Genomic DNA, 16,585 nt, shown 5'->3' with positions numbered 1-16,585 from the left:
AAGATGATAAAAAGATGATAAAAAGATGATAAAAAGATGATAAAAAGATTTGTTGGGTCAGGTGTTATCCATTCAAATGTACCTAAAGGTGTCTGTGTGATGCCTTCTGCAGCCATGCACGTTGTGTGCTAGGAGTTTCTGACCTTCCCTTCTAGGATGCTCATGAAGTGAAATGTTTAATTCTGGAGTAAGTAGCACAAATAGAACCTGAGGGRCACAGGGATGCAGCTCCTGATAACTAATTTGTCAGCTACACTATGGAAGCAAGAGGTCTCACTGAAGAGGTGGTGTTCCTAGAGAGTTAGAATAAATATGGAYGAAAACTTGGTTTAGGTTTATAACAGTGCCTAATTTGTGACCAAAAAAAAAAATCCAAAAAAGTATTGCACTAATTTTCCTGTCGGATTGCACTAGTTTTCCTTTTTTATTTGACAGGATGATGACTATTTTCGAGGGAACCGACTGCCGTGTGGAGTGACTTCCCAAAATGGAACTCGCTTGCACATAATCAGCATCAAACCATCCACAATGTGGTTTGGAGAAAGGAACAAAAAATCCAATGTAATAGTAAGGTGAATGTTTGGGCCCTGTGGAAACCTTGTGTAAATCTTACTTTATTTATAACTTAGACTCAAAATGGACGCTTAGTAGTCTGTGCTCGCCTATTAAGTGACCATGAACACAGATTACCTAATTTTTTTTTTTTTTTTTTTCCTTTTAGGACAGGGGAGAGTTCATACAGAGCTTGTTTCTCTTTTCACTCTTCATACAGTGAGGTTTGTAAACTGGTATTTTTGAGCAGACACTGATGAAAATGCTTTAAAGTATTTCTRATCGCTTCCAAGTGAATGACATAATTTGTCACAAAGATCTTTTCTGTAATAAGATGTAAGAATAGCAAGATCTGGATAATGAAGATGGGATGGTCCCAAAACTGGCAATATTTTGAAACAGCTGCAGAAGAACATGTTAAATGGGGCAGGATTACAAACCTGTCTTGCTTCTTGTCTCTGCTGGAGGTGTAGGTTACTGCAACAGTTTGACTGCCTTTGTGTGTTAGGACACTAACTATTGTGTACTTGCAGAGCTTGGCGTTTGGGCTTTCCTTGCTTTAATCTGCTGTGGCTCAGTTTGGGGTTGGCTTGAGTTCTCTCCTGTYCCCGCACATCCCAATAGAGTTTTCTGCATCTTAGTAGCTGCAGGTACTCCTTTCTGCACCAAAGACTAAAATTAAATGGGAGATTGCAGCACCCTCTCCAGGACCACACACCTTCATTTAATATGACTTGATCTCTCTTATCAGAAACTTATGCTGCAACTGGATCAGAGCTAACGAACGACCTGTCAAACATTGCACAGACAAAGAAGACCTTTCAGCACCCTAAAAAAATGCTCTTGCTGTTAAAGATACCCAGTTAATGAATTTGATTTGACTGAATATGGGGGTTAAAGTATATTGTGAGTAGAGAGTTGTACCTCCTGTGCAAAAAATATACAGATCTTCCTCGTGTGTATAGATAGGAGTACATGCTGCAAACATACAACTGTTCTCAAATAGTGGCACTGATAAATCCTCAGTTAGTGCAGTGCTGAAAATTGGGCAAAATTCTTCAGAAACTTGCAGTCTGGAGAGCATCCAAAAGACAACATTGACAGCAAGGAAGGCTAGGGCAAGAGATGCCTTTTGTGATATGGTCTTTTCCTATAGGATTAAAGGGAGACTTGMAAAATGTCTTTAAATAGATAGGACTAGAACAGAATGGAAGGGAATTCTGTAGTCAGTACAACTAGTAACTAGTCCAGTAAGGAAAAGGTAGTTCTAATGTTAGGGAAAAGATCCCTAATGGGATCCCTACAGGATAATGTTTCTTRGGGATGTGTTGGAAACAGCATCGTGGTCAGCATCTGACCTTTTCTTTTAAAGGTATTGATGGTCTGTGCAGTTGATGCTGCATGGGGCAGTTAGGTGAGACTGAGCATTTGACATCCTGTTCCAGGCTGTTCTGTTATTACAAAGTTCCCCACTCTGATAGTGTTTGGCTCATGGGTTGTATTGCTATTTATATGAGACATCTGGCTACTCACTTTGTGCTGTCGTTAAGTGGAATCATTAACTGTTGGTTGAATTTGTTAAACTGTTTCTCCTTTTCTTCAATGTAGATTAAGGATTTCTTGAGCTATATCTGTCCTGTGAATGTGTATCCCAATGTTCTGCCAGTGGGTCTGACAGAAGACAAAGTTATTGAAATGTAAGTGGCCGGCGAGTGCAGGTCATCAAACCTCTGGTGCGGTCATGACAGCCACTTCCCTGAGTCTCAGTCTTTTCTTACAAAGAGGGAAGAAAAAAAATACTTAATACCAAATATGTAGATTCCTCTCGTTGCCCCCACAGAAGGGATTGAAAGATGATTTTGGCATGGTGTTTAAGGTAAATGACAGACTCTACTGCCTAACTGGTTAAACTCGCCAAGAATTCAAGAGCTTTTAGCCACCTCTGTAGATTTAGGCCTGCTGCAGAGTTGCAGCTTGCTGCAGTGCTTATGAGAGGTGAGAGGCAGTGTACTGSGATCAAGTTTTCGTTTTGCTTTGAAAATGCACCTGCTGAGCTCTATATAATGACTTTCCTTTTCCTCTCAGATTAAAGCCGTTATGCAGATCATACAGAAAAAATGTGGAACCCAAATACAAGCCCTTAGGAACACTGAAGAGAGTCCACAAACCCGACTTGCCTGACACAGGTAAAAGTTCTGTAAGAGCCAAGTTTTGCGACCAAACCTCTCATGAATTTTCTGGTGCTGCTGTGCCCCAATTGCAGGTTCTGAAATCAAGCAGAGCTGTCCCTCATAAATCAATGCCAAAAGCAGTAGTGCTCACTAGTATGTCTGTGAAAAAAGCAGTAGAATAAATAGAAATAAAACCAGTGTACTTTCCATGAGGATGMTGGAGGACTAATTGTGGAAGAATGAACTTCTAATTCGGATAAAACCTGAAACAGTAGCAGACTCGCACTGAAGTTACCAATAGCTGTTCCGAGGTGGCTGGGCCTGATGTGCTTTGCTTTAAAGGTAGTCCCTGTGTTAAGAGATTACTTGGGCTACTGAGATCCAAAGATCTCATAGTTGTGAACTACAACCTTGCTGTAACCTTAGAGTGACTATGGTCTTTTTTACTACCCCTGAACTATTGTGGCCTTGTTGCACTCTCTGTGGCTGCTCCCGAAGCATCAAATTTCAGGCAACACACAACAGTGTTAGTTAGTTTGGACTAACTTGAGCTATGTCAGTGTCTGTCTGGGCTACATCTGATCTGCACCATGCACATACAGGCCAGAGGAAGGAATGTCTGTCCTTGCAGCTTGAAACTGTTCCATGTGACTTCTTGCTCTGTTTGAGTCAACCTTTATTCAAAATAGATTAAAAAATGAAGTGAGTTCTAGAGGTCCCTTCCAACCTTGAATATTCTGTGATTCTGAGTTCTYTAGTAACAAGAGCTCCCAATTCATTTGACACCTCCAGTGACTCCATTACTGCTTTGATTAAAGGCATTAATATAAGTAGCAGCCAATATTGTGAAAGGGAGAAAACAATTCCCTAGTTTGTTAATCTACAACCTGCTTTCTTGAAACTCCTTTGTTTTTTTTAAATCCCTGTTTAGGGTATGATTCTACAAATAATTAGTGAATAATTGAGATGATGCTGAAGGTCATTATGTAGAAGGATTCTCTTTATTAATCTCTCTGCTCCAAGAGAATGCTAAAACTTTCCAAATCTAGTTAACCTCCTCTGACCAGAGAAGAAGGCACTGCCAGGTACCAGCAACATGGTTTGAGTAATACAGACCACAAGGGCAGAACTAATTGCTGTAGCTTTATATGGAAGATGATAACTAGTAGCTTCCTCCGTAAGGCGCTGTCCTACACAAGTCAAGACAAAAACTACTGAAAATGGTCTTTTGGACAGTAAACCTTGTATTGTCCTTCTACACCTCCATCTGGATATCTGGATTAAAGAACTCTTGTGTTTTTACTATGGAAATTTTTGTTTAAAAAATCCATATTAAAGCTCTGCTGATTTTTTTGAGTAAATATTCTTAATCTGATTTTATTTGATGCTTCTCTTGACAGATGAAGATGATCTCTTTGATACTGAACTAACTTCTGTAAGGCCTAAGATTCCAAAACTGCAGGCAAAGAACATGTCATTYAAGACAACCCCAGGTGAAAACACAGAAGAAACCAATGAGAACACACCAAGTTACAGAGCAACCRCTGCACATACCTCTCACAAGGTGGACTTCATGGACTGTGAGGAATCCAATGATGATGATGAAGATGATGATGATGATGATGAAGAGTCTGAAAAAAATGCAGTTGAAGTTCTTCTTTCCCCTGATCCAGCTGCCACATCTGCATCAACTTCCAGTGGACAAAACCACTGTGAGTTGACCCCCGGAGTAACTGGTGACCAACAGGAGTGTCATGCAAACTTGCCCCGCTGGGATGCGTTTTTCAAGTGTAACAGAATGGATGAAAGCTCTGAAAATGAGGACAACTTCCCATCTTCAGCAGAAGCTGGTGGTGGGTCCCAGTCACTCTTCAGTGATTCAGATGGAGTCAGTGACTCAACACACATCTCCTCCCAAAATTCTTCTCAGTCAACGCATATATCGGAGCAGGGGAGCCAGGGCTGGGATAGCCAAATGGACACAGTGCTCATTACCTCCCAGGAGAGAAATGCCGCTGATTTCGGCTGCTTCAACAAAGGCGGGAGCAGAGCAGGGGTTTACACGTTGCATGAAACCACCAAAGACGGTCAGGCTCAGAACAGCAGCTGGAGGCCAGCAGGGCAAAACAGATCTTCTGCATGTGATGTTGCCCATGATTTGAAGAGCAAAGATGCTGAGGAGGGTGCACAGTGTGGCAGTGCTCAGAGTCAAGAGGTGCTACTTGAAGGAAATGACAGTTCCARGACTCCTGATCTAGAGCTGAAGAAGGACTCTCAGAGCTCATCTGAGTTTGAAATTCCCCTCACTCCTGACGCTGAACTACCTCAGCCAGACACACTGCGCTGTTTATATAGGAAGTTGGCAGCAGGTGAAAACATAGTGAACACCAAAATCTCTTCTGGAAACAGTTTGAAGTGATTACATCATGACTGCAAACACTGAAATTTGCTCTTTGAACTCCTCAAATTTTCTTATCTTAGCATAAATAGTGTAAGTATTTTCTTGTGCATTGATCTGTGCAGTTCTTCAGCCATCATAAATGGTATGCTGGGTTACAGCCTAATGTTTTATTCCTTCCATGAAATATCAAAAAGAAAATATTGCTAAAGCAGATTATAAAAGCTTTCCTAMCTCATGTAGTTTAGCTGCCTAAAAGCATAAATGGATTAAAAAATAGACCAGACAAAATTAAGACTGGAACACTAAATGGAATTTAGTGTTTTTTTTTCTTTTTAAATCAAACTCTAAGAGTTTACCTTTGATACAGATGCGTGTTTTACTTGCGACAGTTAAAAATGAGATGTTCTAAATAATGTGCCATCTTTCATGAATGATGATGCAAACATAGTGGTTACACTTAAGTTGTATGAGTTTTTACTTTTTCATAAACAATTGTACAACACAGTAAGAATTAGTGAGCAGAGTTGTTTTAATTTTTTTTTGAGTAGCTGTCACTGAATTTAACACCTTAACATGATACAATAAATTTAATTCTATGATTCTGTAAAGAACTTGTCCTCAGTTCTTTGGCGTTTTCATTGTTATCTTTCGTAGCTATTTGAAAAAAAAAATCCCTGGAAGTTTTGGTTCAAAAGCTATTCCAGTAGTATAGTTGAGAGACTAAGTCATAGGAACAACAGCTAAGCTGTTATCTTGGACAGGTTCTGTTACGTTACTTTATCTCTTGTTACCCATTTTGCCTCTTTCAGCACTCCACTGACTTTTTGTTTTATTTTAAAATAATCTGTTCTCCCTCCAAGTTGCCTTGCTAATTAAAGTTTTGCAAAGTTTCCAGCTCCTACAGGCTTCACCAGGCCACAGAACTTGGGCAGAGACTGGGGTAACAGGGTACTTTTACAGCAAATGTAARAGTTAACTTTACATACAAAAAGTTAACTTTAGCTACAGTTAACTGACAGATTTTTTTAAGAATGACAACAACCAAAGAAAAACTAAATTTAATTTATTTTATCAAAAACTATAGGAAGATAGCAATACTCAAGATCACACAATATGAAAAGAAAATGTTCCTGAGCTTACAAACTGCATCTTCTAATGTACACAGTCCTAAAACATACATTAGAAATAACCAAGAGATTGACTTGACTTTGAGATTAAATAAATACATAATAGCTTTTCTTACAGATGAKCTTGCAACATTAGTTCTGCTACCTAAGAAAACCAGCCAGAGGACAGATCATAGGGTACCAGATGTGTATCTACACAGCTGCATTGGTGGCCATCATGAAGCTAAGAGACCACAAAGCAGAAGCTGGRCTGGTTTAGGCTCCTTAAGATAGTGGTAAGCGCTTTTTCTCCTTTTCCAATTTGTTACTTTTTTCCCCAAAACTCATGAAAACAGCAAAAGGATTTTTTTTTTTTTAAAGAAGTATCCCATTCAGCTAATTCTCARATGGTAAACTGAAATACACTGTAAATATAAAATACTATTTAAGTTCTATATTAGAARGTGGATGCATGTGGGTTTATGCCAAATAAATACAAAATACTGTTACCTCTCAAAGTCTAAGTTCAAGGTCCTTTATTCATCGCACAAAGAGGTAACATACATATCCTTGAAGAACAGCAGTGTTATTTCAATGCTGGTGCTAACATATACTGCCTTGAGAAGAGGCAGGCATTAAACTCAAGTACAACGAGTAGAACTTTGTCTTTTYAAATGCATTTTACTTAGGATTAAGTCAAACTGGGTGTGGGCAAAAACTGACGAGGAGCTTCAAACCCCGACTATATGTCACCTTGTCCAGCCTGAGAACAGGATCTGGCAAAGACTCTGCCTCTTGCCACAGCCACTCCGGCGTTCTAAACCAACAGGAAGGGCTGCAGATCTGCAACAGACTAGGGAGCTGGAGATCACAGATTCCATCCACACGGAATGCGTTGCTGAATCGGGCTACATGCAAGAGAAAACCTRTTAATTCCGAATGACATAAGTTTGTTTGTGAACACTGAAGCTCCACATTCCACATAAGCTTTAGAAACGATTCTTAGAGACATGATATGATAAAAATTGTTTAGATTCTGTATTTATCCGAGTGTGGATACAGCAAAGCCTCGCAATGTCAGATACCTTTAAATCTAGGCAAGCTTCTTCTTATTCAATAAACAATATAAAGTAGCTATTTCAAGGTGTATCTCTGTAGATTACAAAACTTACAAAGCACTTCCAAAGGCCCTCGCTCTTCATCCAAACCACGAAACGTTGTCTAGTAGCACATAAAATTTCTCCTTCTGCCAGAGAGCCAGATCTTCAGTGCAAACACAACTGTGCTTAATCAACAAACAACCTGGATTACCCTTTGAAACACTCTTGTTGGAGTGCTAGTAATTAACATAGAATTTAAGGCATTTTCTAACAAATTAAGTAAATTGTTATATGCTGGGTACTTGACTTCATTCACCTGAGCCAACAGCCTTGTACCTTATAAAGGTAACCAGCTGACCTATGATACATAGCGAGCGTCCATTTATGGAGCAACATTATTCCGCATGACCCTATCCACAGATACATGATTTGTGAGCGGTATGCAAGTCTTACAAGCTTTTACTCCGTGAATGTAAAGCACTTAAGTCATCCCTGGAATAAGGACCACGGCTGCAACTCTACCCATAACCTAACTGAACTGCTCTTCAGTGTTTCTGAAGCCAAGCAAAACTTCGCATATGTTTATCAATAAAATCAATGCAACTTTAAGATGATCAGAAAAAAAAGATACAAGCAGCTGAAGCAAAGAGTATTTCTCAGCCTTTACATTCAAAAACATCTTACATACATCTACAACAAGTAGGTCAACTCAACCCCTAGTCTAACTTCACTGAAGTTAACATTTTTGCAACAAGAAATAAAAAAAAGAGGCCTAACCTTTTAAAAATCTGTCACTAGATAAAAAAGTCACAGTATGTATAAACTTAATTGAAACCAGTTGTGAATACAAATCACTTCCCAGGTTACTTCTTTCTGTACTTAAACAGATAACCAAGTTTATCTTTGTAATACAACAGCTTGGTTAAACAACGGGGCTGCTTTCCCTATTCTTTTGTTACCTATTTCCAAATTGTAAGCAGTAATTTGTTTCAGCAATGACTGCCAAATTTAAACAACCAAAACAAACAGCGTATGTTAATACCAATAATCTGATATTTACAAATTCTCTGTAGAATTGCAGACTGTCTATAGCATCCTAACTAAAAATCAGAACTTCAGAAGGTAAAATTTCTATTTGTTAACCTAAATAACAAACTAAAAGCATTTGTTTTGCAACTCTGCTCTTGCAACCAGAATCTGCTAATGCCAATGACTTTACTTATGTGAATTTCATGGACACTTTAAAATCTTTATTCCTGTGAACCTTCATCTAGACAAAGTCTGAGGGCTTTCCTTAATCCTTCACCATGGTGCCATAAATGTTATTGCTAATCTTCTAGAGCTTTTCTTTTAAACAGCAAAATAAAAAGAAAGAGAAAGAGAAAGAGAAAGAAGCAAGAGGATCCTTAGCTACGATTTGGGACTTAAACACAATGCCTTCAGTCTTGTCTTTTCAAGGTACACAAAGTATGCAACATCCTTTCATCTCACTGAAATTAGTTCTTAAAATGCCTAGGGCTGTAACTTTACACTCAATACTCCGATCAAGGTACATCTTCAAGCATTCTCTCAGCATACATTTTACTGCTKCCTAAATAACAGTGCTAGGAAAAAATTAAACTTTAAGTCCATGGTATTGGTTTCATATTTGCCTGTAACACTATATCTCTTTCTTTGGCCAATGCCATTTTGAATACCAATGTAATGCCTTGTTTTCATTGTACCTGTTTATATTAGATGTAAAAATACTCTAAAATATGTGCAAGAGAACAGTCTTCTTAAAATCCATTTAAAACCGAACGACACGTTGGTGACTTTGGACACCCGGCCTCAGTTGAGATAGCCTCTGCAACACACAGCTCCGCATTTACACACAGTTCGGATCCTCTTTCTGGAGGGGCTAAGACCATCAGCAGAGTCTGAAGTCAGATCTATTGAACCTGTAACACAGATAAATGCAAGTAAGGAAGCTTATAAAAAGGAACAAACAAAAAAAATCCACAACCGACACTGTGCAATGTGTCCAAGACAAAGGCTTCATGCCAGCCTGGTTCTGCAAGAACAGCGTGTGAAGCTAAGCACAATTCTACTGACATCCATGTGACAACTACTTACACACCACCTAGTACACACGTCAGAATCAAAGCACACAAAAAAATGAGCCTTCTATCCTTAGGACCATAGCAAAGCTCATCAGTTGAGACTTTAGCCTGCCTTGAACATTATACAAAAAAGAGGAATTTTAAGGCATCAAGGTTGCTGCATGCACAGCGGAGGGCAAAAACATTAGGATACAAACACAAACCTACAACACATCTATTTTCTTTGCATCTGTCAAAAGCAGTTGCATTTACAGGGACTACTTGAGAAGCAGTCAATTTGGAAACACCAAGATTTTTCAAACAGTATCCAAAACAGGTTTTCATCTTATTTCCTCTTTTGAGCATTTTTGTGCCAAATCTTCCAAATAAGTTGCCTTGTGAGAGTTTCAAACCAAAATTCCTCCCTCTGAGCTGGGAATGCTGAAGGACATGATATACCAGAGGCAGGAAACACAAAAAAATCTCCTGTTTGCTCTGTCTGCACTACAAGTCAATGAGATAACTTCTATTCTAGAATCCACATAGTTCCATTAGTGAGATGCAGCATTAGCCTGACCCAATATACTGCTATTGAGCTGCAACAATATCAACTAATAAATCATGTCTCCCACACAAAAAAAAGGTGGTAAAGATCTACAGACCCTTCATCTGATAATCAAAGGTTAGCTCTTCTCCAGCTTTGATGGTCCTTGTAGAAAACAGTGCTATCCGAGGAAGACGCAGATCAAGATTATCGATAAACACATTGAAGACTTGAAGATTTGGATCACACTGTAAGAAAAAAGTTTCTGTTAAAAGGATAAACACTTCAAGATATGCAGGAAAGCAGTGAAACTTTTTTCTGCAAACAGATTATGGTCACAGGAAAGGAAGTAGTAGGTATCTTCGCAGTGATAAAAGACTGAAAATCAACTTATCTCCTGAAATCAGCAAATTATGTTTGGGTAAACAGCATCAACAGAACATTCAYATATTAGGGTCGACTTCTTTTAAGAAGAAGCCTTTATACAGTATGTAAACTACATTAATGTGTAACAGCCTATTGAAAGAGAGCAAGAAAGATCTTTAAGATATGGCAAAAAAAAAAGATGACAAAACTTAAAGCAATTTAAGATACACTAAGAGGTAAGACACATTTATGTGTTTAAGATACACTTAAGAAGTTTTACTAACCAAACTGCAAAAGACCAAAACAACTAAAAAAGTAAATGTGAGAGAACAAGCAGATGACCTATTTTTCATGCCACACATACTCAGTATTCTGTACTTAGGTTTAAGCATTGCTTCCAGACCAGAAATAATATTTTGATACTAYGGGTAAATTTCTGTTTTTAAGTGTTAATCTGCTTGGCTTCCGAATTATTTGCCCTGAACAGGGTGGAGGGGTCAGGCACACTAACCAAGACTAAATAGTTCTTTATCACTTCTTCTAGATTGTCTGGARTCACTGAGACAGTCTGTAAAACTCTTAACATTTTTTTTTCCCTCTCTAAGAACACAAAATACTCCGTATCAGGAAATGAGGCATGAAACTTGTCTTATCATCAGACACAAGACTACTTCGGTACAACTCCCAAAAGTGAAGAATAATGTGGATTATCTAAAGCTCATTCTCAGCCTTCTCCCTAACAAGCCTACTCAAAATACTAATTATATCACCAGCTCACAAATATGAATCAAATACATGAACTTGCTGTTCTGGTTGAAAAATCAACTGTATTTCTCACAAGCACCTAATCAGTAAGAAAGAAACCACTCCTGAATTAAGAGATATTATAATTCACTTTATAGAGTGCAGCCTTCTTGTCTTAGCTATTTCAGTTGAACAGGAAATAAAGCACTATAAAAATATCCTGTTTAAAACGTACTTCCGAGCTCTCTGCCAAGTTTAGATTTGGTAGCTGGGGTGGGAGGGGAGGGGAGAAGTAGTGAAATGAAAGAAATACCAAGGAAAGAAAGAATACCTCATGAAAGAACTACCAAAGAAAATGAGAGAAAAAAGAAAGTCCTTTACCAATTTTTGAAGGATGACATTTAAGTAATACCTAGTAACAATGTATCCAAAAATTCCTCTCATCTTTGTCTCTTTCTTTATTACGTATTTTTCATATATCAAGTCCTTTAGTCTTTTGACCAAAGAACCATTTTGGTTACTAGATGCAGCCGGTTGCCTGGAAATTCAGCGACAACCTCAGTACTGCCATATGCCCAGTTCAGATAGCCTTTTATTTGCAGATCTTTGCAATCAGTAGCCTTACTCTGACTGAAGGACAACTGTGTTGGCATGAAAAAACTACTCCAGAAAGAGCTGTGATTATGATAAGAAAATATTTACAAATAGGTGAAGATGTTTCTGCTGCAATTTGAATAATTCCTTGAGTTCTCAATATAAAAAAAAMCAAATTCTTACACTGTGATTCACAAAGTGGGACACATTTCCATAGTGAGCTGCATCTACTGTAAATTCATCCGAGTCATAGTCCAAATCAAACAAGTAGGTATTTCCCTGGTTGTCGTAGAGCTGGCCTCGTCTCTCTGCTTCCTCACTTGTGATTACCTAAGAAAGTAAAAAAAAGGAAAGAAGGATATTGTAATTATTACTTAATAAAACAAAAAAGCACCATTAAGTTAGAAAAAAAATCTTAATAAAAAAGCCAGCACATTCACTGTTTTGATGCTAAGATAGCATCCTGTCTACAATGAATAAAAAATCATAAATACAGATGTTTAAACTAATTAGTTAGTGACTAACACTTCTTTGGATGTAATTTGCCTATGGCTGATGCGCAGCATTACCCGTCTCAAGAAAAAAAAATCTCTTAAAGTGTTTCATTTTGGCAGGCACAATCAATTGTTTCTATCCATATAACTTTTTCATTTAGGTACAAAAAACTTTATTATTTAACAAAACAAAACAAAACAACCCACTCCCTCTCTCTTTGTGCAGATGAATTTACAACACATACCAAGTCACACTTATCATCCTGTACTCATCTCTCCTCTTCCTAGGAGCATCTCTTCCGCTATTTTTTACTGTAATGGAAGGCCTTCATACCCCTATTTCCTGACAACTTGGACAGATACAATCAGTGTACGAAGCTGCATCTGTGCAATTAAGCCTGGAAGAAGGCCTAGCACAAGGGAGAAACCTAGAAGCTCCTCAAAGGAGCAAAACAATGACAGCTACTTTTGACAGAAGCAACAGATTAAGCAACTTGATCTGAACCTGTTGTTTCAACTGCATTCTGCTGTGCAGAGTCAGCAACAAAATACTAATTTGGCAGCAAAAGAGACACGAAACACATCACAATCTCATAGACAGTCAACTCTTAAATCCTTCAGACAAACCAGACTTGAGAATGTGGCTGTAGGGAATCACTAATGTGTGAGGCTAAATATACATTTTTTGCTTCAAATAATAAATTAACTTAAACATGATTTTTGATTGCCTGGTTTCTTGTATGTTTGCAGAATTTTATAGGAGTAAGAACATGAGAAGTCAGAATGTTTGGAAAAGGAAACATGCAGGAAATACAGTAAAGACGATAAGGATAGTGAGAAAAAGAAAAGTTATTTGGACTGGCCTTAGTAACAAGGCAGAAATACTGTAGATGTGGTCACAAGGGCTGCCAGGAGCTACTGATTCAACAGCCATAGTGGAGCAGAGCAGAGGTTTACTCAGCAACACAGCACAATACAAAATCTCAAGAATAATGTTTACTTAGTCTCACACAATATCAAACAGAACTTTACTTCTAATGTCCACGTTGTAAGTCTTGCTCTGCATGTTTGTCAAAAGTAACCAATACATTCGGAATTACTATTTTAAAAGTTCACACAAAACAAAACAAAGGTCTGACAGACTGACTGGGTGGGGGATTTGATAACAACTGAGCCTGGGAAGTGAGATCAGTATTAAAAGTGCTCTGGAAACAAAAGCTACAATAATCAAAGTTGATGATTGCGAAGGAGAATATGACTGACACTAAAGAAAAGAAGAATTTGTCTTTTAAAAAGCTTGACAGTGTCCATAGCTAAAATAATCCTTTAACAACAGTATTCTCTSCATGCTCCACCTTTTAAAATGGCTCTGGAATAGAGATCTTGAGCAGCAGAACATAACTTTACTGCCGACTTGAATGTCAGTCTAATGCATTCCAGTACTCCTAAGTCTACTTAGCCGTTACATAGCAAGAGTCAGTAAGTAAAGGACAGGGAGAAAGCTCATTAAGTTACTTTCCTATTTCTCCTATTAATATTATGTTTCCATATGAGATAGAATACCTACCTCTCCGACATACTCCATCACAAAACTGTTGGTTTTAATTTTCTGGAGGGTTTTTACTCCCCAACCACGGCCGTTGTTAGTTCGGAAGATGCACAGAGAATACGGTGTCCCTTTCTGCACTATCCTGTTAGGGCAGTCAGGACCACACCTACAATATGAATTGCATTCATAAATTGGCAAGCCAGGCTGGATTTTCAACTTCTTTCGTTTATTGTAAGCCAAAAGAAATCCAGCCTCCTTTGGACAGCATTTCTCAGCAGGGCAGTCGGAGCATTCACAGCCAGTTGTTATTCCATTAATTACATTTATTCCTGGGGCAGGTTTATACTCATTAATGTAGTAAAAGTCTAAAGGAGGGCCTTCGAGATCCACAGTGTTTTCTACAAGAATCATTGCTTTATGATTCTTTTTCCTGTTGAGTTCTTCTTTCCACCTCCGAAGAGCTATTCTTTGCTTAGCCTTCTTTACAATGTAATCTGCAACTGCAGGTTTCAAGGCTTTAACATGGTTTTTCACTTTCAGAGCTTTGACTTCTTTTACCCGAGATAAATACTCATTCTGGTCACTGAGAAAGTTTTGAAGAAGCACTGGGCATTTCAGATTTTTCAAGGGTTCCCAAGTGTTTGAAGATTCTGGCCATCCTTTCCATTTCACAAGATAGTATTCTGTGCCCTTGAAATACAGAAACGGATACAGGTTTAGTCACATTTCACACAGTTCACTGAAATCCAGTAGCACAGAGTACACAAATACGAAAGAATCACTGGCGTTAACTAATGACATACAGTAAAGAAGGTCTTGACATCCCCATAACAGTTAGGACTGGGGAGAAAGGTAAAGTAAAAAAACAAGTTTTCTATTTGCAAGTTAACTGATAGTACAACTTCGCATACTCTGCCAATCACCTCTAGGGGCAAAGAAATGCACAGCCGGAAAGAAAAACCCAGATCACTAACTCTACCCTAGCAGGAGGCCAGTTAGTTAAAACAGTTATGTAAGTTACGTATCTTGTGTGCACAACAAATACAGTAACATCCCATACAGAAAAGAAAGTCTAAACTTACCCCTGAAATTAAAAAAAAAAAAAAAAAAAAGAACCCACCCTCTATTTGTTTTATCAACCGTCATCCCTAAAGGAGCAAGCTATTCAAAATACTTAGTAGTATTGTATTTAGTCAACAAGAGTAATTTTGTACTTAAAAAAAGGAACAGCAAATAACTATAATTCTGTGGCCAAGTCCTGAAACTGAATTTCACTGGCAAAATCAAGCCATACAAACCCAGCTGCAGCACCTGGCCTTGACTCTTTCAAAGCAACAATATTCAAGAGAAAAAAAAAACTGTTATCTTCAAACAGAGGACAAGCATTATAATATAAACCAAGGTACAACCAACATTTTCCTTTACCTCTGGGTGTAACTTTTTTTAATGCAGTATCTCCATCGTTTCAGAAACAGACCTTCCTTCAACATAGTGAAAGTGGAAAATACACCACTTCCTGCTCACAGTTCAAAGTTTAAAAGATATTTTGTTTGAAGCCAGCGAATGCTTTGTCCTCACAGCCTACTAATTTATACCATCAGCAAGGCTACCTTTTGCTTGCTTCCAAACTTCAGCTGAAAGAGTGATCAAATTGGTCTGGATTTCTCTTACCTCGTCTACCTTGTAGTCACACAAATATTCCACCTCATAACTCTTTAGATTCCTGTTGGTGATTCCAAGGGATTTACATCTGAGATTTTCCTTCCTACATAATTCTTGGAGGGTCTCAAGTGAAGCTAGACATGGCACATACCAGGCTACAATAAGAAAATTGGTAAAGAATCCTATTTAATGTCTTGGCTAAATCGAAGTCATTTACGCACTTGATTGTTCGCCTTATCCCAAAGTCCCCAGATTATCATTGGCAAGAGCAGTTCGTGAGTCTTTTGCACAGTGTTTCGGGGAGCCAAACTTATTCCTGCTGTGGTGCATAAAAGTGGAACAGGTCAATGATTCCCTGCCTGAACTTTTGCTCTGTGTAAAATTGCATATTCCGTATAATATGTCCCATAGAATAACGTGCATTTATTAGGAAGAACAAAACCTTTTGGAGGGCAGACGCTGCAGCAAATGAGTAAGTAAGTAAGTAAATAAATAAATAAATAAGTAAATAAATAAAATAAATAAATAAATAAGGAATTTGCCTTGGCCGAGCGGCAGAACGGGGCCAGCGCCGCGGGGCGAGCCCGGCGCTCCCGCGGGCCGCGGAGGCCGCGAGCCCCGGCCGGGCAGCGCCGCGCGCTCCTGTCAGCCGGGAGGGTTTAAAGGGCCGCGTCGCCGAGGGGGCGGCGGGGAAGCGCGGAGCGGGGGGCGGCCGCGGGCGGGACGGCGCCCGAGGCGGCCCGAGACGAGCCGGCCCGGCCCGTTATTCACACGCGGCCGCCCCAAGTCGTGCGAGCCGCCGAGGGCGCCCCGGCCGCCCGCGTGTTCCCTCCCCACCCCCCCCCGCCGGTTCTGCCTCAGGCACCGGCGCCACCGGCGGAGGCCGCACTGCCCCCCCCGGCCTCCCCTGCCACCCCACGGCGGGCCCCGCTGAGGCGCTGGGGGGTGAGGGGGGCAATAACCGCCCTAACGGCGCCCCGCGGCGGCGCCGCCGTCCCGCGGCGGCCGGGAGGCCTCGCTGCGCCCTCCCTCTCGGCCCGCCCAGCGCGCGGAGGAGGAAGAGGAGGGGAAGGAGGAGGGGAAGGCTCGGCAGGGCCGCTCCGGGCGGCCGCGGCGCCGGCCCCGCCGCCGCTCGCTCACCTCCTCGCCAGCCCTCCATGTTGGAGGGGGCCGCGCGCAGGCCGGAGGCGCCAGGACCCGCGCGGCGCTCGCGCCGCCCCC

The 16,585-nt window shown here is 40.0% G+C and overlaps 2 protein-coding genes across 4 annotated transcripts in view; one reads left to right on the top strand and one right to left on the bottom strand.

Moving 5' to 3' along the window:
• The window catches only part of DCLRE1C (DNA cross-link repair 1C), a 9,599-nt gene extending 3,915 nt beyond the window's left edge, over nucleotides 1-5,684 (top strand). For both annotated transcript variants that reach the window (XM_026033267.1, XM_026033268.1), the window contains 5 exons: nucleotides 436-572; nucleotides 722-776; nucleotides 2,161-2,249; nucleotides 2,638-2,738; nucleotides 4,124-5,684. In XM_026033267.1, coding sequence (XP_025889052.1) covers nucleotides 436-572; nucleotides 722-776; nucleotides 2,161-2,249; nucleotides 2,638-2,738; nucleotides 4,124-5,142 — 1,401 coding nt within the window. In that variant the 3' untranslated portion in view covers nucleotides 5,143-5,684. The remainder of the gene's footprint in view (nucleotides 1-435; nucleotides 573-721; nucleotides 777-2,160; nucleotides 2,250-2,637; nucleotides 2,739-4,123) is intronic.
• A 596-nt stretch (nucleotides 5,685-6,280) lies between these two features.
• Nucleotides 6,281-16,558, bottom strand: SUV39H2 (suppressor of variegation 3-9 homolog 2). Of its 2 annotated transcripts, none has more exons than XM_026033269.1 (6): nucleotides 16,505-16,558; nucleotides 15,374-15,519; nucleotides 13,721-14,392; nucleotides 11,843-11,989; nucleotides 10,074-10,203; nucleotides 6,281-9,270 (listed from the first exon to the last, which is right to left on the bottom strand). In XM_026033269.1, the coding sequence occupies exons 1-6, from the start codon at nucleotides 16,521-16,523 to the stop codon at nucleotides 9,161-9,163; spliced, it is 1,224 nt and encodes a 407-aa protein (XP_025889054.1). In that variant the 5' UTR covers nucleotides 16,524-16,558; the 3' UTR covers nucleotides 6,281-9,160. The 2 variants fall into 2 exon arrangements, with proteins under 2 accessions (XP_025889054.1, XP_025889055.1); XM_026033270.1 differs by lacking the exon at nucleotides 15,374-15,519 and adding an exon at nucleotides 15,586-15,683 and having other exon boundaries at nucleotides 16,505-16,516.
• Between the last annotated feature and the right edge of the window lie 27 nt (nucleotides 16,559-16,585).

Source organism: Nothoprocta perdicaria, unplaced genomic scaffold (assembly GCF_003342845.1).
Source record: "Nothoprocta perdicaria isolate Ctin4 unplaced genomic scaffold, notPer1 scaffold_127, whole genome shotgun sequence".
NCBI lineage: Eukaryota > Metazoa > Chordata > Aves > Tinamiformes > Tinamidae > Nothoprocta > Nothoprocta perdicaria.
Note: the sequence above shows the minus strand (reverse complement) of the source record. Positions and strands in the feature narration are given on the sequence as shown.